We start from the raw sequence: 25,256 nt of genomic DNA, 5'->3' as shown, positions 1-25,256 counted from the left end.
TATGAATAGAGTGAGGTAAGCCTGTGCAAAATTAAATGAAAGCTTTTTTAATTACATTAATGCTATATTGGCATATAGAGGAGCTGGAAATGAGTAAAAAAAAGAAAAAGTGAACAAAGGTGAACTTAGCGTTTAAAGAAACCTGTCAAGAAAAAAAAAAAATTAAATGTTTCTGTTTTAACCCCTTATTAACTGTAATCAGCCTTAATTACCTCCTTATTCTCCTTCTCCATTTTATTATTTTCCTGATTTTTTTTTTTTTGTTCACTTCACTATATTATAAACTATTAATAATTAAAACTTTTTTGTTCGTTAATATTTTTTCACCATTTCAATATTTTTTTTAAAGTATTTAATTTGTAAATAACTCTTCAAAGCTTTGTGCCATTGCTGACAGCTGAAGTGTAAACAAAGCAGTTGCACTAGGTATCGGTAACTGGTATCGGTAATCGTTATCGGTAACTGGTATCGGTAATCGTTATCGGTAATCGTTATCGGTAATCGTTATCGGTAATCGTTATCGGTAATCGTTATCGGTAATCGTTATCGGTAATCGTTATCGGTAATCGTTATCGGTAATCGTTATCGGTAATCGTTATCGGTAATCGTTATCGGTAAGTACCAAAAAAAAAAAAGAAAAAAATGGCAGTACTCGGAAAATAAAAATGCCATCGGTGCATCCCTAAGTATACATATTTTCCACAAAAAAGTAACCGTTATTTCCTGCTCAGTCCAGATAGATTTGTAAATTACAAACACATGACTGAATTAGGGAACCTTATTGTAGCGTTAAAGCAGAACTAACATCACTTCCGCAAACTCCCTAGTTGGTGCCAACATCTTTTCCCTGGGTTCTTCTGGACACGGGTCTTCAGCTGTCTTGGCCAGCATTGGATGACTTACATCACGTGTATTCATCCAAGCAGAGAATGTACACTGAGCTTGGCATGCCTTTTCTGCAGTAAAAGGAGTCTCCTGGCTTGTAATTCTTTTTTAAATTTTCATGTTGCTCTAAATCTTTGTGAATTTAACCTACTGCGTGATTAATATTTTCAGGCTGGGTGGGTAAAAGTTAAAACACCTCCCTTGATTATTACTGCCTGTGAAATCATTTGAAAGATTTTCACTCAATTTGTCTTGGGCTCTGTTCACATCTAGGTGTCCCAGATCACGGGCGAAATCGCCCGAATCACAGCAAATTGCAGGACGCCCTTGAGATCCCCGTCACTTCCAATGACACCCTGATCGCGGTGCGATTTTGCTGTGCTTGTCGCCCGACGAATCATGGTAAAATCGCGCAAACAGACTTGTGATACGCCTGTTGCCCAAAAGAGAACTTCCCTTTGGGCGACAGGCATACCGTGATTCTGTTTGCGTGATTTTACCGCAATTCATCGGGCAACAATCGTGGCAAAATTGCACCACGAACGGGGTGCCATTGGAAGTAATGGGGATCGCAAGGGCGTCTCGCGATTTGCTGATTCCACACGCCTATCAGCGACACCTAGATGTGAACGGAGTCTTGATGAAGATCAATACAGGAAACTTAAAAATCAGTCATCCAAGAGCAAGAAAAAACAGACCGCAAAATAAACACTGCCAGAATTTCTAGCCCGTCACCAATTTACTAAAAAAGTCTTCTTGTTTTCATCAGTTTCTGCCCTGTGAGGATGCAAGAGGAAATCTCAATAGGGACACAGACGCAAAAAATAAAATAGCTGATCAGCCCTTCCTGACTCTAGTCAACAGAAAAAGGAGGGACCAGTTCTGGTTTGTAAAAAGGTATATACACCAAATAGAAATGTCCACAAACTAAAAGGATAAATATTTCTGACTACAGAGCAAAAATTGCAGGGTAATGCAGTTTACTAGAACAAATGACCGAAAATATTTATAAAGAGTAACTAAGGGTTTAGAAAAAAAAACCATAGCAAAGAAAATGTGAATACAAGAAAAGACTTCTCTGTGCTGGCTGGTGTTTCATCAGATTTGGCGACTCGTCAATGTGTAATGGAAGTGACGTCGCCATCTTGCTACACCCCACGTTCTCCCACAGTAAGGATAGAGTGGGATGGGGCAAGCGGACATCTTGTTACGCCCACCGTAGTTTTGCATTTTACACTTATTTTTAACTGTAAACTGAGGTAATATAGTGAAATACAGCATTTAGAACTCAGTTTGACTGTTTAGATGTTGAATTTTTAAAAGCAGCGGCAAGCCTGCTGATCTCACAGATTTGCTAATCTGACAGACGTTCGCTGCTTTTCAAATTCGATATCTAAACTGTCAGACGGAGTTCTAAGTACTGTATTTCACTATAGAACCTCAGTTTACAGGTAAAAATAAGTGTAAAATGCAACACTTCTGTGGGTGTACAAAGATGTCCGCTTTCCCCCTTCTCAGTGTATCCTTACTGTGGGCGAGTGCGGGGTGTAGCAAGATGGCGGTGACTAAACATCACTTTCGTTACACACTGATGGGTCGCCAAATCTGACGAAACACCGGAACAATTATTTTTGGCGGTGTGAACACTTTGTTTACAAAAAAGGACTTTACAACCATTTGTGTTGGGAGGCAAAAATGGCAGCTTTATAGATTGGCATGGAAAATCCTCTTTAAGTTGATCCTATGGCTTGAATATTTTGAGCCAATGACTTAGAACAAGAATGCAGGAAGCAACCTCTGAGTTAAAGGAGAAGTACAGGCAAAGCTTGTTTGGCTGTTCTTCTCCTGTGGATCACAGGAGTGCAGTTCGTTCTGCACTCCTGTGACCCATTTTCAGCAGACAGCGAGCTGAAGCCCGCTATCAGCTGACATCACAGAGCCAGACCAGGCTTGGGAAAGATCGCGACCATATGGTCGGGATTTGCCCACATGTCTGGACTGGCGTCGGCCACCCCCTCCACAAGCCCAGCACTCCAGGGAGCATTGGAGTGGCAGAGCAGACAACGGTGACTGACAAGCACCAGCTCTCTGCTCAGTGAGCTCTTAGTGATCGGCGGTGTTTGAACGCTTTGTTCTCAGTCTTGGAGCAGACGGGGGACCGATGCTTCATCCACCTAGGTAAGTACGATTCTAAAAATAAAAAAAAAATCCCATACTTCTCTTTTAAAGTGCTTGCCAAATGAGAGAGTCAGGTACTAAAGCCAGCAAGTGAGTTAATATAACAACCAGGTAAATAGCAGAGGTAGTTCCACAGTGATGACCCCCATATCATCACTACATGTTTGCTTCTAATATGCACAATAAAGACCTGTTTGTGGCCATTCCTCTTGGATTAGTGGGATTTCAATCTAATGATGTAGTAACAGGTACCCTGTTTTTATGTCTAGGAAAGATGTGAGTTTAGTCATGTGTAAAGATGTGAACAGTTGTTTCATTGACAGCTCCATATTTTTTTTAATGAACATCCTGCCTTTCCATAAGATCACAATTTCCTTTAGGATCAAATACAGCAAATTACTCACGCTCAAAGTCGTCTTCGCTTTCATTGTCTTCTGAGCTAATTTCTGCATATTTAGGCTTCTCGTTTACAGTGCTGCGTTTGCGTTTGTTCATTTTTACGCGTTCACAAAGCGGCATCGATGACTCGATTTCTGCTACCAATTCAGGAGGAAGTTCCTTCAGGACAGACTGATCAATGCCCCCTACAGAATTAAAAAAAAGAGCCATTACTCAACCACATAACAGATACAAGAGAACTTCTACGACACATAAAATGCTACCTGTGAAAAAACTAACTGCATTAGTTCAACAATAGGAAAATTGTTTTTTTGTAACGTTTACAAAACCCCAAAACACTCACCAATTAGCTCTTCACCAAAAAGTAATGAAATTAGAAGGTTAGTTACTTAAAATATATGTAAACCATCATACCATTTTTTTTCCCTTTTTTTAAGTGATATTACCTCTGTTCTAAGCTGGATAAGGGGCTTGGAGAGATGGGGAGAGGAGAAACAGCAGACCCTTGCCAGTGAATGGCTGTTCAAGAGGGGCTTGTCAGGACTAGTCTGATCATTTAAGAAGAGCAGGCTGAGTTCCCAGCACAGTTAGAGAACTGATCCGCTGTGCTCTCATGCCTGGTGTGATCAGTTTTTAAAAAGGAAAGCAGAGGGACTGGTATGAATAACAGGGATTTCACACAAAGGAAGCAATACAAAAAACAGGATACATTTTCATACAAGTACATGGTACAGCAGGCACTTATTATGGCACCATTATGAAATGTTGGGTTTACTCCAATTCTTAAAACACTGAAATACTTGGCTAAACCAGCTAGTTTGATTGCCTTCAGCATTGGTCCTGGTGACCAATACCCTCAGTACAGAATGTGAAAGGAAATTCAAAAATGTACCAAGTAGTCACAGAAACAGGTTGTCAGAGACCACAGCTATTTGTGGCTCCCTGCACAGCCAGCGATTACCTGCGGTGATCACCTCAGGTAATTACTGGCTGTACAGACAGCTGTGTACAAATATATATATATATATATATATATATATATATATATATATATATATATATATATATATATATATATATATATATATATATATCTGCACTATGGGGCGAATTGTAACAAGGGAAAGAAAAGAAATGCTGATGCCTCCACTCAAAGCCGCATCTTAGGTTGCATTCACACATCGAAGGAAGGGTTTAGGAATTACAGCTTTTAAAAATAGCCAACCCCCCTTTTCAAGGGACCAAAAGTAATTGGACAATTCAATCAAAAGCCGTTTCATGGCCAGGTGTGGGCTACTCTTATTTCTTCATCAATTAAGCAGGTAAAAGGTCTGAAGTTAATTCTAAGTGTGGTATTTGGAATCTATTGCTGTGAACCTACATCATGCGTTCAAAGGAGCCACCATGCAAGTAAAACAGGCCATTGTAAGGCTTCAAAAATGAAACAAATCCATCAGAGATAGCAGCAACATTAGGAGTGGCCAAATCAACAGTTTGGTACATTCTGAGGATAGAAGAACGCATTGGTGAGCTCAGCAACATAAAAAGGCCTGGACGTCCATGGAAGACAACAGTGGTGGATGATCGCAGGATCCTCTCTATGGTAAGGAAAAACCCATTCACAACATCCAGACAAGTGAAGGACACTCTACAGGAGGTGGGCGTATCATTGTCAGTCTACAATCAAGAGAAGACCTCACGAGAGCAAATACAGAGGGTTCTCCACAAGGTGCAAACCATTCATAAGCCCATAAGGCCTGATTAGACTTTGTCAAAAAACAAATAAAAAAAACAGACCAGTTCTGGAAAAGAATTCTTTGGACGGATGAAACTAAGATTAATCTGTACCAGAATGACGGGAAGAATAAAAGTGTGGAGAAGGCTTGGAACAGCTCATGATTCAAAGCACACAACATCATCTGTTAATCATGGTGGAGCTTCCAGTGCGATGGCATGGGCATGCATGGCTTCCAGTGGCACTGGGTCATTGGTATTTATTGATGTGACAGAAGATAGAAGCAGCCGGATGAATTCTGCAGTGTTTAGAGATGTACTGTCAGACCAGATTCAGCCAAATGAAGCAAAGTTGATTGGACGGCACTTCACAGTACACAGATCGACAATGATCCAAAACACACTGCAAAAGGAACCCAGGAGCTTTTGAAGGCAAAGAAGTGGAATATTCTGCAATGGCTGAGTCAATCACCTCATCTCAACCCAATAAAGCATGCATTTCACTTTCTGAAGGCAAAACTAAAGGCAGAAAGACCCACAAAGAACAACTGAAGACAGCTGCAGTTAGAGCCTGGCAAAGCATCAGAAAAGAGGAAACCCGGTCTTTGGTAATGTCCATGGGTTGCAGACTTCAGGCAGTCATTGCCAGTAAAGGATTCTCAACAAAATATTAAAAATGAACATTTTATTTATGATTTATGATTATATTCATTTGTCCATTTACATTTGAGCCCCTAAAAGGGGGGGAGACCGTGTATAAAAATTATTGCAGTTCCTAAAATTTGTACTTGATATTTATGAATTAGCGCTGAAAGCCTTCACTTCAAATTCATTTGGATTGTTTTCTTTTAATATTATTCTGTTGGCATTCAGAGCCAAAAGTATGAAAATTGTGTCCAAATATATTAAGACCACATATTAAGGCCACTTTGGTTATTGGATTATGGACGTGTAAAGACTTATTATACCAAAGTTCTATGAGCACTCTGCACTTTGGGAATATTACATGAATTTCTGGTAGATTTATTTATGAAGGTTACATAGAGTATTCTGCACTTAGCATATTTGCACATGTCACTTCATGTATATTGTTTTTTTTATTATGAGGTAATGAATTGAGACACTTTCATTTTGCACACATTTTCAGTTGTGGTTTTCTTCAGACAGCACAAACAGTATTAGGACTTAAAGGGGAAGGGTATAAAACCACACTGATACATTATTTTCTAATAAAATAGGGGGCATTGGATCAGCCCTTATAGCTATCACTGTCCTTGCAGTGCCAGATCCACATTTGCAGACATTAGCCCACCATAGGACGCTTGCTAGATCACCAGGTGAAAATAAAAGAAAGTGTATAATAAATGTTTGCTTTTGACCTTGCTTTCTAAAGATGCCTGGCTGTCAAGCTAAACCCTTGCTTTAAAGTGTTACTAAACCCAGGACCCTGCATTCACTATATCTGGTCTCCCACAGTACATGGAAATGCAATTATTTTAGTAAATATAAAGTGCTAAAGACCTTTTCTCGTCAGCAGTATATAGCAGTCTTGTGACTTCTATCAGTGTCTGTTTAAAGCTTGTAGGAGGAGTATTCATTCTGCTCTGACTGTCCTATGAGGCTGCATGACCTCTGCCCCTCTGTCTGGACAGTGCTGATTGGCCTTGTGCCAATCACATGCACTCCCCCGGGGAGGGGAGGGGGCTCAAAAGCAATAAACACCAAACTGAGCATGTGCCGCGTGCCCTCAAGGTTCTGTTCTATAAGTGGATAGATTGGGGACTGTGGAAGAATGGGATGATCAGAGAAGGCATCATCAAACAGCCTTTACACAATGCAGAGGATTAACCCCTTAGGTTCCACCGTGATTATAACAAGCATGCTTTACTACATATACAGACTGATTTTACCGTTTGTGTTTAGTAACATTAAGTCCTGATATCACTGACCTGGGATATGAACACAGGTAAGCACTTTGACCAATACCTTGATCAGCATGCTTTCTCCAGTTTAGTGACTTACAAAATAGTGAAGCCAGCAAGCAAACAGAAGAGCAAGGCAACTAGCATTTGCAACCAGTAGCCAGCAATGGAACCCTCAGTATTTTCCACATGAAAAGTGTACTTTAATATAAAGCTGGCCATACATTATCAGGAAAAAAATTTAACAGATTCTGCCATCCACACTATAAAGTGTAGATGGACAAATCTGCCACTACAACTATTGTATTCTGAGAGCCCGTACTAGAAGCTGTCAGAATACTCAAAGAACAGCTGCATCTGATTGGATGCAGCTGCTGCTCAGTGGACAATTTCCATTTGATCCTTGATATTTTTTTTTTTTTAATTGAAGAGTATTGGGCAGGAGGATGTCAACAGGGTTACCCTATGGAGTGAATTTAGGCCAGCTCATCAGGACCAATGGATATTCACATCGCGTATATTGCCAACTTGAATGGCAGAAGATGAAGAAAAAAAAAAAAAAAAAAGCTTAGCAGGTTTAACGTGCAGGCACCAATAGATTTACCTGTTCTCTTTATGACCAAGTAACGGCCTGGCCTCAAAGCAGCACAGCCTCCTCACCCATGGGTTAGCACTAGCAGCCCATAATGGGGAGGTGGGAGGGAACAGCCAAGCTCTGACACTACTTAAAAGTGATGGAGCATTTTCCATTCAGATTACCCCTTCCATCCAGGCATGCAGTAAGCAATTAAAGCTGCTGCAGCACTGTACACTTTTCACCTGCTAGCAGCTTTTTTTTTCCAAAAAGTAGAATTATATGCAAAACTTGTTTTTTCATTTTGGATAGAGTAAGGGAGGGTTATAACTCCTGTTTTTTTTTTGTTTTGTTTTTTCCCCCACCATCTGTGTCCTACTGCAGATATTTCCCTTCACTTCCTGTCCCATAACCAAACAGGAAGTGAAAGGAAATCCATACAAGTTAATTCCTTGGGGACCCCCAGGTCACCAGAACTAGTGAACTCTTTGGAAGATTTTACCTCTATTTCTTTTCTGGGTATAACCCGAAATTTGGGATTTGCTTTTAGTTACACTTTCATTGATTATGGTAAACAGGACAAACAGAATCTCCTCAACAGGGACACAGGCAGTAATAAACAATATGAACACAAGTCTGGTGCTAGGGGACCAGGACAAGGACAAAGAATCCCTCCCTGGTGGTGTGTAGCGTTTTGCTTGAGAGACCATAAAGCAGTTCTGTACCAGGAGCAGTGCTGGAAGACAAACCAAAAACAGCCACCAAAAAAACCCCACAAAACAGCGCTAAATGGAATCTCTTCTAGAAAATGCAGGTGACCATTGTAAACACTGAAAGCAGATCTGATGCCAATAATGTTAAAAAACAAGAATAAGTTTATTTAAAAACAAAAATATAAGACTGACAAGCCAATAATTGCAGAGCTCTCCTCAGACAGATGGAAATATGTCAGAATCTAATCCCTCTGCACTCTATCCAAAAGAGTACATCAAATCTATGAAATATAAATGAAAATGTTTTGGCTTTTAATATGGCCGACTGAGGCTCAGATCTAGGCCTGGTTATCTGAGGGTTGTATGTAATATAATGATTCGGATCGAGGCTTGGATGTTTGTGTATTGTATAAAGTGTGGTGGACAACGTCAACCTATGACAAACCGCGTAGGGCGGAGCGACGCGCTGACATCACCAATCCCACATGTATCCTAGGACGACAAATTATTTTTGTGTGCTGGCCGACACACTAAACCAAAGGCGCACATTATCAGCGGATGTTGTAAATGCATTATTTTAGATTTCAATAAATTTTATAATTATTTTACACCTTGTGGTGCATTTTGTTTTCTAGGAGAAAAACACAGTGCCAAGGGGTGATCCTGTGTTGAACAATCAGATCTGGAGAAAGGTCTTGGCTGGGCTAAGGCCACAAACTTAAACAATCCCTTGTAATGAGGGGTCCACAGGAGCTGGTAAGCGTGTTTTTCAGCTGTTGGTGGAGGCACTGATGTTTAAGGTCACTACAAGCTGGTGAATGGTGAAGACTAACACAAGGAGTCTACATAATCTATTATCACATCACTGGTTGAGTGTATATAATTTACCAATATTTTTGATTAGCGCGATCCTATAATTTTTTTTATTTTTGTATTTGGTATAAAAAGTGCAAGGAAAAAAAATGCAAATAAAGGCTGTTGTCAAAAAATCATTGTTGTGCTATGTATAACCCGACAATTTTTTTTTTATTATTTTTTTAAGTTTGCCATCTGTGTCCCATTGCAGAGATTTTCCTTCGCTTCCCACAGCCAAACAGGAAGTGAGAGAAAATTCCTGCAAATTAAGGCAATTCCTTGGGGACCCCCAGGTCACTAGAACTAGCACTCCCATTGGAATATTTTCCAACTACCGTATTACTTTTTTCTTAGAACAACCCAAAATTTGGGATTTTCTTTTACTTTCAAGGATAATGGTAAAAAAAGTTTTGCCTTTTAGTTATACTTTAACCCACGCAGAAACCACAGAACATTCCATCATAATTTATATATGAAACTGAAATACAAAGTATTCTTTTTGAAAAATTTCTCAATATCAAACAGCCTCTAGGGAAAAGTGATGGCTGCATTAATTTTCTTATTTTATGCCAGGTACATTTTCTATAAGTACAGAAATGTACCTGTTAATAGAAATCTAGTGTTCTTGTAACTTTCGGCACACTGAAATCTCAAACTATGCTTTCTGCCTATCAAGCGATCTTCTGTGACCTACATAGCCAATGACACTAGTTCTGGTGACCTGCGGGGTCCACAAAGAATATCCTTAATTTGGAGGGATTTTAACTCACTTCCTGTTTTTGGCTATGGACAGGAAGTGAAGTTAAATCTCCCCAATGGGAAGCAGATGGCAAAAAAAAAGTTTTGCCTATAGTTCTTCTTTAATGTGTAGGATCACCTTTACAAATACAAGGTACTTCAGAGTAAAGATTCTCCTAAGGCCTTATTCACACAGGCACTCTTGTGTTTATCATTTCTTCTTCCAATAGTTTTTATTGGGTTTTATAAGAATTACAGGGAAAAAAAAGAGCACATAACACAATGATCATGCACTGGTCTATCAATATCAAACCAGATGATATAAGCAATAAGGCATTTAATGCATTGTGTGCAATAAACATTTTTGCACACAAATGGCTGAGCAGAGTAACAGCAACACTCAATTCTGGCACAAGAAAGTGCAACTAAGTGGTGGTTCTCTTTTGGTTTACACAGGAGTGCAAAGAGCATAAAATAAAAACAAACAAAAACAAGTAAACTAACTTGTACAGTCAGATGCATTTATCATTTCTAAATGCAGAAGTGATTTGGGAAGTTTAAACTTTTATGCTTCCCAGATCACTTTTCCCAGTATTTAGATGTTCCTGTTTTAAATCAGTTTTAGCCGCATTTACATGTGTTTAGCCACGCTTAGGCCCCATTTACATGTGTTTAGCCACGCTTAGGCCCCATTTACATGTGTTTAGCCACGCTTAGGCCCCATTTACATGTGTTTAGCCACGCTTAGGCCCCATTTACATGTGTTTAGCCACGCTTAGGCCCCATTTACATGTGTTTAGCCACGCTTAGGCCCCATTTACATGTGTTTAGCCACGCTTAGGCCCCATTTACATGTGTTTAGCCACGCTTAGGCCCCATTTACATGTGTTTAGCCACGCTTAGGCCCCATTTACATGTGTTTAGCCACGCTTAGGCCCCATTTACATGTGTTTAGCCACGCTTAGGCCCCATTTACATGTGTTTAGCCACGCTTAGGCCCCATTTACATGTGTTTAGCCACGCTTAGGCCCCATTTACATGTGTTTAGCCACGCTTAGGCCCCATTTACATGTGTTTAGCCACGCTTAGGCCCCATTTACATGTGTTTAGCTACGCTTAGGCCCCATTTACATGTGTTTAGCCACGCTTAGGCCCCATTTACATGTGTTTAGCCACGCTTAGGCCCCATTTACATGTGTTTAGCCACGCTTAGGCCACATTTACATGTGTTTAGCCACGCTTAGGCCCCATTTACATGTGTTTAGCCACGCTTAGGCCCCATTTACATGTGTTTAGCCACGCTTAGGCCCCATTTACATGTGTTTAGCCACGCTTAGGCCCCATTTACATGTGTTTAGCCACGCTTAGGCCCCATTTACATGTGTTTAGCCACGCTTAGGCCCCATTTACATATGTTTAGCCACGCTTAGGCCCCATTTACATGTGTTTAGCCACGCTTAGGCCGCATTTACATGTGTTTAGCCACGCTTAGGCCCCATTTACATGTGTTTAGCCACGCTTAGGCCCCATTTACATGTGTTTAGCCACGCTTAGGCCCCATTTACATGTGTTTAGCCACGCTTAGGCCACATTTACATGTGTTTAGCCACGCTTAGGCCCCATTTACATGTGTTTAGCCACGCTTAGGCCCCATTTACATGTGTTTAGCCACGCTTAGGCCCCATTTACATGTGTTTAGCCACGCTTAGGCCCCATTTACATGTGTTTAGCCACGCTTAGGCCGCATTTACATGTGTTTAGCCACGCTTAGGCCCCATTTACATGTGTTTAGCCACGCTTAGGCCCCATTTACATGTGTTTAGCCACGCTTAGGCCCCATTTACATGTGTTTAGCCACGCTTAGGCCCCATTTACATGTGTTTAGCCACGCTTAGGCCCCATTTACATGTGTTTAGCCACGCTTAGGCCCCATTTACATGTGTTTAGCCACGCTTAGGCCCCATTTACATGTGAGCAGTTTGTAGCTTGAAACACAAAGTTACAAAACTCTCAACAAAATGTAAACGACTGAAGTTCACAGATGAGCGCTCAGGTGCCTGTACTTCGACGCCAGAGGTTCCAAAACCTACATGAACTACTTTTTTGAGGCAGAATTGAACTTTTCTTTAGCCCAAAAGAATTGAATGGGAATGCCTGTAAATGCAATTCTGGTGTCAACTGTTCCTAAAAGTAGCTAAACTGAGGGTACCTAAATGTAGTAAATACCCAGTGTGAATGGCACCATTAAAAAAAAAAAAAAAAAGACTAAAAAAAGAATACATGCATTTATATGCCTTAAGATATGTCCTCTAAAGCAGCCTTAAACATTTTTTCCATCAACAGCACCCTTTGAGAATATGCAAAATCTTGATGAACACCAGACAAAATGGGGTCCCCTATATCACATCATAAGCCCCCCCCCCCCCCTTTTCTGATCAGAGTCCTCAGTCCACCCCCTTCTTTCACATACGTGTCCTAAAAACCCCATACTTTTTTTTGCAAGGGAGTCCTACCTTCTAATATTCACCACAGCATAGCAGTGGGTGGGAGGCGAAGCAGGATAAGTGGAGGCGGACTTCCACCCCCTTCTCAAGGCTGGGGCTGCCCTGAATGCCACCCCTGGGCCATGAATACACATTGTAAGTTTCCATGGTGCTGGAGGTCAGCAGATCTACATCATAAAAATACCTGATGCTCAGGGTGGATAAAAATCGATGATTTAAAAAAAATAAAAAATAAATAAAAATCTTTTTTTTTTTTTTTTTTAAATCGGATTCTTTTGATTATCAAATTTATTTTAATAAAATGCTTTTGGAGTAAAAACCTAAGTAAAGATAGTTTTCTATTTAAGATACATTAATCATTTTGTTTATTCAGCATGACATGGAGCTTGGTTATGTAGCATGAGGCTGTATATTCTGCAATATTTACATTTTTGGTAAACTCATTCAATGAATCCAAGCTCTGCAAACTGAGATAACACTGCACTGCATCGATGCATTCACACAATTTCACAGTAACCATGATAAAACAAAAAAAATCAGGAAAATTCCTTTATCCCATTGTTTTGCAAATCTATGTACACTAAAGTCTGTATGATTGAATCGGTTCTGATATCGCCGTTTTACTAACCTGACAGCTTATTATTCTAAAAAGGAAACCTTCATTTTGTTTGCAAATATTAAATATTCTAACTACCAGCAAGAATAAGTTCTCACATTAAAAGAGCACCTGTCATTTCAGATCCATCATGGCAGCGCCCGTTAGTGGCATCTACTCACCTGCTGCTGCCGCCACGTCCCTCACCTTGTTGTATCACTGCCGCATCACCAGCCGTCCCATTAAAGTGAATGGGACTGTCAATGCCTTAACAGCAGGTCAGAGATGACAGTTGCCAGTTAAAAATTATGATTTAATTCGAGTTGATTTAAATCAAATTCACCCTGCTGATGCTGTGTTAAAGCAAGACTGCACACCTCAGAACCCTGGATGAGAAACGCTGCTCTAAACGCATAAAATGCAGGTTTCCAAATGCAGGACGGTGACTGGGTTCTTTGCTACTATAGCACAGGTTTTCAGTTTAAAGCGGAGTTCCACCCAAAAATGGAACTTGTGCTTTTTGGACACCCCCCCCGGTGTCACATTTGGCACCTTTCAGGGGGGAGGCCGGAGCTGATACCTGTATAATCCAGGTATTTGCTCCCACTTCTGGGCATAGATAGCCGCAGTATCCATGGATATCTATGCCATATCCGGTGCCTTCTCCGCCACCCGCAGGCTTCTGGGAGACACACAGGTCACAGAAGACAGCAGGGACCAGTGGGATCGCACAGCGCTACTTGCGCATGCGCAGCAGGGAACCATGCTGTGAAGCAGCAAGGCTTCACTTCCTGATTCCCTTACCAAAGATGGTGGTGCCTCCACCCGAGAGCCAGATCGGCTTCGGGTGCAGACATTGCGGGTGCCCTGGACAGGTAAATGTCCATATTTTAAAAGTCAGCAGCTGCAGTATTTGTAGCTGCTGACTTATAGAAAAAAAAAAAAGGCGAAACTCCGCTTTAACTAAGTTACAATAGTTATCATGCACGCAGATTTTTATTCCAGTCCGACGCAATTGTAATTTGTTCACTGAATGACCATCTTAAAGGAAACTTGTACCAAAAAATATGGAGGCTTCCATAGGAAGAATTAGATTAAAGAGGCATGGCCAGGCAACAACTAAAAGGAGGAAATCTACAAAAAAATCAAATGCATTAGCCATGTTTTTATAGGATTAATAAAAAAAAAATAATAGTTTTGACTTAATTATCACTTCAAGTCACTCCCAAAATATTTTATGTATGCAAAGTGGTTCAAAAGTACATCCAGATACTGGGATACTTTGATAAATATAGCCTGAAAAGAAACTTAAAATAACAAACCTAAAGCTATCTCAAATATTACTTCCCCACAATCATTTGTTTACTAGAGTCTCTACAGAGGTGGCAGGGTGCCCAAAGTCATACAATGACCTCCCATTCTGACTGTAAATAGTCAACAGTCATTTTATATCAATGGGCACACATTTAGTCAGTGTGTACGGCAGTCGGGTCCGCTTGTGTCGAAGAGTCATGACCAAAAAAGGTCTGTTGACCGGTTTCAGATCTGCGCTCTGACCTGAGCTGTCAGTTTTTTCCATTCATAACGCACTGTATGGGGTTTGAACTATGGACACCAGGCTTAGAAGGGCCAAAAAGAAGGCTTTTGGACAAGCAAATCCTTTTACTATAGAAGCACAGAGCAGCCATAGGGGAAGATTTAAAAAGGCCTGGTTCACACCTATGAGTTTAGTGCTTTTTGCAGAAACGCACTACAGTCCATTTAACATGGTCTCCTACGGGACACGTTCACATCTGCACTTTTTCCAGCAGATGCATTTTTGGAAAGGGTCAGGGACTTCTTTAAAAGCAAAAACGGTGTGGTTTGGTACGATAGACTTCAATGGAGAAGCATGTAGTGAGTTTTTGTAGCGATTTGCATTTTTTAATTTGCCAAGTTAACAGCAAAATTGGCAAAAAACAAAAAAAAAACAAAAAAACAAAACACCCAAAAAGCACTGCATTAACAAATCAAAAGCAAACGCCATAGGTGTGAACCAGGCCAAAAACTTAAGTGTGTAAAATCTGTTACAGCTGTGCATGTAAGCCAATCAGCTTCTAACTTCAGCTTGTTCAATTAAAGTGGTTGTAAAGTCAGAAGGTTTTTTACCTTAATGTATTCTATGCATAAAGATAAAAAGCTTTCTGTGTGCAGCAGCCCCCCCCCCCCCTCACATTTACCTGAGCACCCCTCGATCTAGCGATGTCCACGAGTGTTTCGGCCGTCCGAGACTCTACTCCCTGATTGGCTGAGTCACAGCAGCGGCACCATTGGCTCCCACTGCTGTCAAAGTCAACTAGCCAATGGGGGGGCACGGTTGTGTCTGAACAGAAACGGGGAGCTGTGACTCGGCTCGGGTGCCCCCGTAGCAAGCTGTTTGCTGTGGGGGCACAGGAGCCAAGAGCACTGAAGAGGGACCTGAGAAGAGGAGGATCGAGGCTGCTCTGTGCAAATCCACTGCAACAGAGCAGGTGAATATAACATGTTTTTTTTTTTTTTTTAAATATATATTAAAATAACAGAGACCTTACCATAACTTTAAAGCATTTGTTAACCAAAAATAAAGATCCTGTTCCCTTAAAGCATGTTATACAGCACAGTTCCCCGTATCACCTGAAATACCCTCCCTTCTGCAAACAGACCTCGATAATCATGGCTGCTGTGCCCTGACATCGTGGTCCGTTTGCACGAGTCCGTCAGCCGCAGCCTGCTATCTGTCTCCTTCTCCCCCCTCTGCCTATCTCTGCTCTACCAGTGCCCGCCCCACTCCTGCTGCTCTCATCTCAGCTATTAAATGCTTCCATGCTCTCTGCACCATTATAATAATTGTCCCTGTGCCTGTGTTCTGTAAAAAAACAGCACAATTGTACCTGTATGAGCTTCGCTCCCGCCGCTCAGCTGATCAATGCTTGCTCTCTCCCCCCTCCTTCCCGGCTGACATCAGCAGGAGGGCTCGGCCCTGCCCACTGCAGCTGTGAGCCGGAGAGACAAGGGTGGGGAGGAATCAACTGAGCGCCAGGAGCGGAGCTCATACATCTACAATCATGTTTTTTTTTTGTTTTTTTTTACAGTACACAGGCACAGGGGCAATTATTTTAATGGTGCAGCATTTAATAAAAGTGGGTTAACAACCACTTAAGCTTTGTTAAAAAAAAACAAAAACTGGAAGCCAGTTTCTATGCAGAGCTGCACCAGTATTTGAACTGTAGTTTTCTTAAATCAACCCCTAAATGTGATCCTAACAACATTTATTCTTTGTAAGAATAAGACTTAGCTCTTACAAATATTATATGTTTCTATTCTAAGTTACATTTATCCTGATCCCATTCGGGATGTGAAGATTGTCTCGTGTGATATGAATAGATCTATCTTTTATCTCATTATGTTATGTTAAATATACACACGAAAAAAAGACCTACATGAACCTATTGTATCTGATATGACTGTACCTCATGTATCTGTTAATATTGTCTCTTTTTACTTTTATTCCTGATTGTTCATATGGTTTTGTTTCAATAAAATAAGATTGAACTAAATCAACCCCCAAAGTGTCAGTGTATTGGAAGCTGCTGTGCAGAAATCATAGGGAAAAGATGACAAACTCCACAGGGAAAGATTAGTCAGCCTTTTTCAACCCGTGGAACCCAGGAGATAATTTTCAGATCTCAGAGAACCCCTGCTAAAAATTATACCCACAGCTCTTGGTATATTAGCATGATATGCAAGTTGTGGACGTTTTACATGACAGAATAAAATACGTGGTGTATGTACCTAGAGTACGACACCCAGGGCAGATCTATTTCAACACCGCCTGATGGATATAAACCTTTTTCAGTAATAATCTTAAAATGAAATAAATAGTGGTATGATTAAAAGAACTGCAGTCAGTAAAACAACTCTGGATACTCCTAACATTAGTGGTCAGAAATGACCCCTTACATCGGTACTCAGAAGTATATTTCCCCCTATTGTTGGGTCAGTATAAGAGGGAGATCAATGCTCAAAGCAACACTAACAACCTCAAGAGGAGCCCTGGCTGAAAAATCCTGGTTTAGGGTCTGTTAGGAAACTGTACTCTAATTTTAGGTGCCCCCTTTGCTACCCTTTTTATTTTGTCTTTTATTCTATTTTGTGGTAGACTTAAGGTCAGCAGTCACTTTAAGCTGCTGTCCTGTTTTATCTTATACTTTGTTGGCAGCGACATCCTACATAAAAAGGTGTCCATACTGAATCTGAACTCATGCGAGAGTACATCCTTGAGCTGAAAACGCACTGTTGTTGCTCAGTCTAGACATGTAAACAAAAGTAAGTAGTCAGTGAATATATACTATGCCTTTAGTCACTGACTGAAGACAAAGGTCATTCATTTCAGGGCGGACATGTCAATACCAATAGGTGTGTAATGCGAGGCACTAGCCGCTTTAGTGATGTTGACAGGTCGACCAATAGAGCCCTCTGTAGACTATGCAGGTAAACATGAGCTTGAACTTCTATATACGCTCAGCAAAAAAACATGGTATGGCAAAAAAACTCTGTACTGTGGACACAGATTTTTCTATATGGTTTCCTCCTACACTCCAAAGACATGCTGGAAGGTTAATTGGCTCTTATCTAAATTGGCCCTACTATGTGTATGAATGTGTTAGGGACCTTTGAATGTAAGCTCCTTGAGAGCAGGGACTGGTGTGAATGTACAATATAGATGTAAAGCATTGCGTAAATTGATGGAGCTATACAAGTACCTGTAATAAAGGTTTGTGTTTTTTTTTTTGTTTTTTTAAGCAGCTCCAGATTACAGAGCTACTTTTACAGCTGTGTGTATGGGCCCCCATAGGATAGAACATAGCTGTGCTGCAATCCGTAAAACAAAATGCATTACAAATCGAAATGATGTTTTGGGGGTTTTTTTGTGCTGTGCACACAGGTCAAAGGATAGTATCAAAATATTCTAATGCAGAAAACATATGTCCTTATGACTAGAGACTGGTGAGGCGAAAAGGGTGTTGTCAGCAAAAAGGTGTCGATAAAGGCGCCAAAAACACACAATTTTACTGTGCTTATGGTGTGTTTTTCATTGGTCGTGTGATTCAAAAATCGCATCAAAAACTGATGCGTTCTTGGTGCGTTTTCAATGTATTTCAACAGGAATTTGCATTTTTTTTTTTTTGTTTTTTTAACTGAACATAAAAATGCTGCAAGCAAGATTGTTTAACACCACGACAGAAGCGCACCGGACTAGTGTGAAGACAAATAGAATTTAAAGGGGTGCATTTTTCTTGAGCTTTTCTTGCGCTAAAAGGTGCCGATTATGGCTGACAAAAAATACATATTCATTTAAATTCTTGATATTAAAAGGTCGAATGTAATACAATTATATATAAATACAGTATCTCACAAAAGTGAGTACACCCCTCACATTTTTGTAAATATTTTATTATATCTTTTCATGTGACAGCACTGAAGAAATGACACTTTGCTACATTGTGTAATGCGAGTGTAAATTTGCTGTCCCCTCAAAATAAATCAACACAGCCAACATCAACATATTAATGTATAAACCGCTGGTAACAAGAGTACACCCCTAAGTAAAAAATGTCCAAATTGGGCCCAATTAGCCATTTTCTCTCCCCAATGTCATGTGACTCATTAGTGTTACAAGGTCTCAGGTGTGAATGGTGAGCAGGTTTGTTACATTTGTTGCTATCGCTCTCACTCTCTCATACTGGTCACTGGAGGTCTCTGAGGATCTGAAAAAAAGAAGTGTTATTCTACATTAAGATGGCGGAGGCTCTAAGAAGATTGCCAAGACCCTGAAACTGAGCTACAGCACCATGGCCAAGACCATACAGCGGTTTAACAGGACAGGTTCCACTCAGAACAGGCCTTGCCAAGGTCGATCAAAGAAGTTGAGTGCACGTGCTCAGCATCATATCCAGAGGTTGTCTTAGGGAAATAGATGTATGAGTGCTGCCAGCATTGCTGCAGAGGTTGAAGGGGTGGGGGGCCAGCCTGTCAGTGCTCAGACCATACGCCGCACAATTGGTCTGTATGGCTGTCGTCCCAGAAGGAAGCCTCTTCTAAAGATGATGCAAAGAAAGCCCGCAAACAGTTTGCTGAAGACAAGCAGACTAAGGACATGGATTACTGGAACCATGTCCTGTGGTCTGATGAGACCAAGATAAACTTATTTGCTTCAGATGGTGTCAAGCGTGTGTGGCGGCAACCAGGTGAGGAGTACAAAGACAAGTGTGTCTTGCCTACAGTCAAGAATGGTGGTGGGAGTGTCATGGTCTGGGGCTGCCTGAGTGCTGCCGGCACTGGGGAGCTACAGTTCATTGAGGGAACCATGAATGCCAACATGTACTGTGACATACTGAAGCAGAGCATGAACCCCTCCCTTCGGAGACTGGGCCACAGGGAAAAATTCCAACATGATATCGACCCCAAACACACCTCCAAGACGACCACTGCCTTGCTAAAGAAGCTGAGGGTAAAGGTGGACTGGCCAAGCATGTCTCCAGACCTAAACCCTATTGAGCATCTGTGGGGCATCCTCAAACGGAAGGTGGAGAAGCACAAGGTCTCCAACAACCACCAGCTCTGTGATGTCGTCATGGAGGAGTGGAAAAGGACTCCAGTGGCAACCTGTGAAGCTCTGGTGAACTCCATGCCCAAGAGGGTTAAGGCAGTGCTGGAAAATAATGGTGGCCACTCACATTTTTTATACTTTGGGCCCAATTTGGATATTTTCACTTAGGGGTGTACTCACTTTTGTTGCCAGCGGTTTAGACATTAATGGCTGTGTGTTGAGTTATTTTGAGGGGACAGCAAATTTACACTGTTATACAAGCTGTACACTCACTATTTTACATTGTAGCAAAGTGTCATTTCTTCAGTGTTGTTACATGAAAAGATATAATAATATATTTACAAAAATGTGAGGGGTGTACTCACTTTTGTGAAATATTGTATATACATTTTTTTTTTTTTTAACTGACATTCTCGGTTTCGACCAAGTGCATCCTGAATTTTTGGTTTCGGCACCAAAATTTTTATTTCTGTGCATCTCTACTTACGACTGTCCTTGTGGAATAAGAAAGAAATCTCCCCATCAAGGAAAATGGATTACAGATACACAGGGCATTTGACGTTTGTCTTGCTTTGGAACAAACTTTATAGACACGTTGTTTTCCTAGGTAGATATGTGAGTGCAAATTTTGAACTTCCCACAAGCTAGTATATTTTAAACATTTTAGAACCAGTACAGAGAGAATATGAGATCCAAAGTAGTCTTCTAAACCGTGTGTATAATGTAACGATAATTCGAAAATGTGAAGCCGTTCAGCAATTCATTCAAGAAGACACAAACTGCTTGTTCATAATGGAGAGCCAGAAAAGTAATAAATTACAATGCATAAATCTTGATGTTGTACATTTTAAAGACAAACAATTCATGTATGCCCTGCAAGCAAAGTATTATCTTTAAGAATTTAAAAGAAAGACATTCTAAGCTTTTATGTGATTTAATTAAATAAGGAAAGCCCCCTGTGCTTTGTCCTCACTGAATACGATTACAGAAATGATTATGGTTATTGTCAAAATAAAAATGGTTACTTCAGCAAGATATGTGACCTGCAGCTAATACACCACTTGTGAAAGATGACAGCTGTTTTAGATGTGTCAGATTCATCCTGAGACGTAAGCTTAGAACTCACAAAATATATTACTGAATCACAATTTGCTCATCAATAAAAGCTCTCACAAACTGGTGATACCTAGGGCAAGCTGTGCTATTTTTACTTCCCTCTTATCTAATCAGTGGATGAACTGGTTGTGTTTTTATTTTTATCAATGAAAAGTACCAGACAGTTAAAACACGTGCTGCATGTGTTCTGCCATATCGCCACCTTGTGGCAGTTATTATAATCAAAACACTACAAGAAAGAGGGAAAAAAAAAAAAATTGTTTTCATTTTGCTTAACCCCTTGTTGACTGCAGATATCTTATGTTGCATTTTAGCATTATTTTACTTCTCAGGTTGCTAGGTTTTTAACAGTTCTGTGAAAACATTTAGGAAAAGACTATTTTTTTTCTTATCTTTAAATCTATTAAAAATATTTTCCTTTCAATAGCTAAAACAAAAATCATGGAAACACGTTTCACACAACAATGCACCAAGATGCCAATAATATTCATATTAAATAGCCCTAAAAATGACAAGTGTTTAGTATTTGATAAAACATAATATGGGTAGCAAAAAAATGGTAATAAAAAAAAAAAATAAGCTTGGCAAAGAAGAAATAAACTTGCAGTATGAAAATATGTGGACCTCTAGCACTTTTGTAGCAATATTTATTTTGGATAAGGTAGAGAAGGGGGTTATTAGCGCCAAAAACTTTTTTGGGGGCGACAATCTTCACACAATGCGGTTTATCAGCATTGCGGCCTGATTTATCATGTGACAATCGCGGCCCAACCGCACCACGTTTTAAGGTGCCATTAAAATGCATGGCATCTCAAATGCACATTGTGCGATTCATCATTTTGAAAACCGCAAGGCGGATTCAAAACACCCAGGTGTGAATGTTTCCTTATGGAGATTTCCATTAGCCAAAATAGGGAGAAGAAACCTGAAAGTGAGGCAAGTCCTAGCTGGCAACAGAAGTACAGGCAGTCCCCGGGTTACAAACATGATGGGGTCTGTAGGTTTGTTTTTAAAATGGAACTTCAGTCATTTTTTCATCTCTCTATCTATTAAATCTTCTACCCTTGCGTTGGATAGTAAAACTTTTTTTTTCTGCTAGTAAATACCTTATACAGCCCACTTCCTGTTTCTTGTCATTAGCCTAGGCTTATGACATTGTGCACAGCTCTCTCTTGTAAGAGTTTGCCAGGAAGGAAGGGAGATGAGTCATAAGAGGGCCAATGAGAGCTGTAGAGCTGGAGGTGTGTCTCTGTAAATCCAGGAAGTGAGCAGGCAGCAGCTTTAGCTGCCCACAGTTAAAGTGGTTGTAAACCCTTTTAAAAAAATTCCAAAACAAAAAAAAACAACCTGCAAGACAAAGGCATAATGAGCTAGTATGCATAGCATACTAGCTCATTATGAATTACTTACCCGAGATCGAAGCCCCCCGCAGTGGTCTTCTTTCACCACTCTGGCGGCCGACAGTACTCCCGGGAGCCGCCGGTAACGGCACAGTGCAACTGAAGCAACGGTACGTACATGGTCATTGCTTCAGTTTGCTTAAGGGAGCATGTGCCGATGTCGTTGGCACATGCAGATAACAGGGGATATCTCCTCAACCGTGCAGGTTGAGGAGATATCCAGTGTAGCTACAGGTAAGCCTAATTATAGACTTGCCTGTAGTTTAAAGTGGTTGTAAAGGGTTTACAACTACTTTAAAATGGTTGCAGCCAGTCTCAGTGGAGGGAGATTTCTGCAGCATATTTGGCAAGTAAATGATCACAGTATATATAAAATAATATGCAAAGTGGTTGGAGGGAAACTTCAGAATAGCGAAGATGTTTTTATTACAAATTATGTGAGCAGACTGCAGTTCCTCTTTAAGTTGAATTTATTTGTAAGTCGGAACAGGTACATTTTTTAATTGTAGTTCCAGCCAAAAAACTAATTTTTATGTTTTTGGATAGCATAGGGAAGGGTTAACACGCCTGTAACATTTGTTTTACTGTCTGTGCCCCTGTTCAGAAGATTTCACCTCACTTTCTGTCCCAATGACAATTGGATTTTGAAACTTTTGGGTTGTTGTGGAAACAAGGATTTTTTTCCATAATAACTCTTACAGGGGTGAATTTCCCTTCCTAGGGGTAGATCTCCTCTCACTACCTGTTGTCTCCCTTCGTTTGTAAGTAGGGGTCGTTTGAAAGTTGGATGTTTGTAACTCAGGGACCGCCTGTAGTAGCTGGATAATTTCTCCTCTATTACTGCTCTGGAAACAACCCAAATTTTTGATTTTCTTTCACTTTCAGTGATAACAGTAAACAGGACAAAAGAAACACAGACAGCAATAAATACCTGACAGGTGTTCCAATCCCTCTCCAAAACAAAAAAAACACATTGCCTTTAGTTTTTATACTTTAACACCAACTATGTAGAAGGCAAGAAGCTGCATCAGAGAGCTCATCTGTGTGAACACAACCAAGAACTGCACAGGCCCCAGTAATTACAGGTTTGTGTCATTTATGAGTTAGCGTCTCAGTCCAAGAAGTAGACACTGACCCTGTGCGATACCTTCATAAACATGGTGCCATCCTTAAGCTAAAGGGAAAACAACAAAAGGGGGGGGGACTGCGGTTTAGGTGTCAGGTAATACTTGTGTTTAGTCGGCCATACATGGACTGAAATTTGGCTGATTCAGCAGGCACCATCCGAATTATGATACTTGTACGAGCTCCCCATCACAACCATCGTGTCAGGTTTTTCCCAAGCGATTAGTGCAGCCGGCAAAACTAATCACTGTGTACTGCCAGCAGAACATAATAACGCTGTAGGGGGCAATTCCCCCATCAACACTGACTTGTTGATGGAGGAATCAAGCAATTTTCTTTCCCTCCACCTGTGGAGTTGTAGCAGTCCTGGGACTTAAAACCCCCGCTCTTCTTCCTGGGACGGAGCAGAGAGATTCTGATTGGTCAGTGCCAGCACAGAGCATCCATCCTGGAAGTGCTGCACAAATAACAGCAGGGATTTCAAATCTCTTCAACGCTATAACAGATGAATAGAAGACAAACACATCTCAAACAATCATGTACACTAGACCATTTGGTCACAATACCAATGCAGCTCATCCTGACACTGACATAGGAAAGGCACTTGTAGAGCCAGTATACAACACAAAATCAAGAGTAGATGTCTGGTTACAGCAACCAAGTCGCATTACAATTACAATAACGCATAACGTTACAATCCATAACCTTCCTGTCCAATACTGTGTGCCATAACTACATAACAGTAAAAGTTCTGTCTGCTGTAAAAAAAAAAAAAAAAAAACACCACCATAGCAAAAGTTTATAGAATCACCTGGAAAACTAATATAGTCTACTTACTGAAAGTTTTCAACCTTTCTGGTGACAGCTGAAGAGAAATAGGTTTACCTATCCTTAAATACTGCCATGGAGTGGTAACAATCATTTAGAGACCTGGGGCTTTCCAGCCATAGATACCTTATTAGTTACATGAAAACAAGCGAAGTGGATTACGTTTTTGCAGAAACCACACAATGGAAGAGATAACACAATATCAACACTGAGGCAGAGCAAAAGAATTATTACAAAAAAGCTCACAATTCGACTTTTGTTAACGATAATCAATATTAAAATAGGATACTGAAAAGTGTTGGTATAAAAAAAAATTCTATATAACCATTAGGCCAGATCTTCAGTGCCTAGCAACCAATGCTCAATGGTACCTCATCTTCTTTGCTATCACTCGGTAATTTAAAAAGACAATATAAGCTTTCCTACCTGCACCATTTGTTTTTCACCAACTTAAGATGGGCATTGATCATGTAGTTTCATGGGGTCAGTTTTTGCCTTGTATAAACAGCCTATAGTAGAGTCAACCTTCACATTTCTGTGCCAGTGGTTTCTGTTTGTATGTAAACATGGAGCATGCGGCATGGCACAGGATAAAGCATAACTAAAGGCAAAATAATTTTGTTTTTGGATAGAGTGGAGAGAGATTAGAACGCCTGTCAGATTTTTATTGCCGTCTCATTAGGGAGATTTGCCATCTCTATTTGTCCCGTTTACGATTATCATCAAAAGTAGAAATAACCAAAAAAAAACTCAAATTTTGGGTTGTCACTAGAAGAACAAAGGGAAAATCTTCCAATGGGGACACTAGTCCTGATGACTACCATGGATTCCCTCAATTTGGAGGGATTTCCTCTCACTTCCTGTTTTGGCAATGGGACAGGAAGTGAAGGGATATCACCTCTAAAATGAAATTCTGCCTTTAGTTCTACATTGATGCATGATCTCTGTAGTCTAAAAATGGACACTCCCTGTGAAAAAACTATATAGCCCACAATACCCGGGTCTCTTAAGCCAGTGTTCTGTCAAAATAGCCAATTCATCGAGATCTCCAATCATGTCACT

General features: G+C 40.5%; 1 protein-coding gene across 6 annotated transcripts in view; it reads right to left on the bottom strand.

The window, feature by feature from the left end:
- The window catches only part of NIPBL (NIPBL cohesin loading factor), a 235,684-nt gene that overhangs the window by 98,210 nt on the left and 112,218 nt on the right, over positions 1–25,256 (bottom strand). For all 6 annotated transcript variants that reach the window (XM_073621328.1, XM_073621291.1, XM_073621308.1 and 3 more), the window contains one exon: positions 3,468–3,647. In XM_073621328.1, coding sequence (XP_073477429.1) covers positions 3,468–3,647 — 180 coding nt within the window. The remainder of the gene's footprint in view (positions 1–3,467; positions 3,648–25,256) is intronic.

This window comes from Aquarana catesbeiana, linkage group LG01 (assembly GCF_042186555.1).
Source record: "Aquarana catesbeiana isolate 2022-GZ linkage group LG01, ASM4218655v1, whole genome shotgun sequence".
NCBI classification, from domain to species: Eukaryota; Metazoa; Chordata; class Amphibia; order Anura; family Ranidae; genus Aquarana; species Aquarana catesbeiana.
This window is presented reverse-complemented; position numbering and strand designations above follow the sequence as displayed.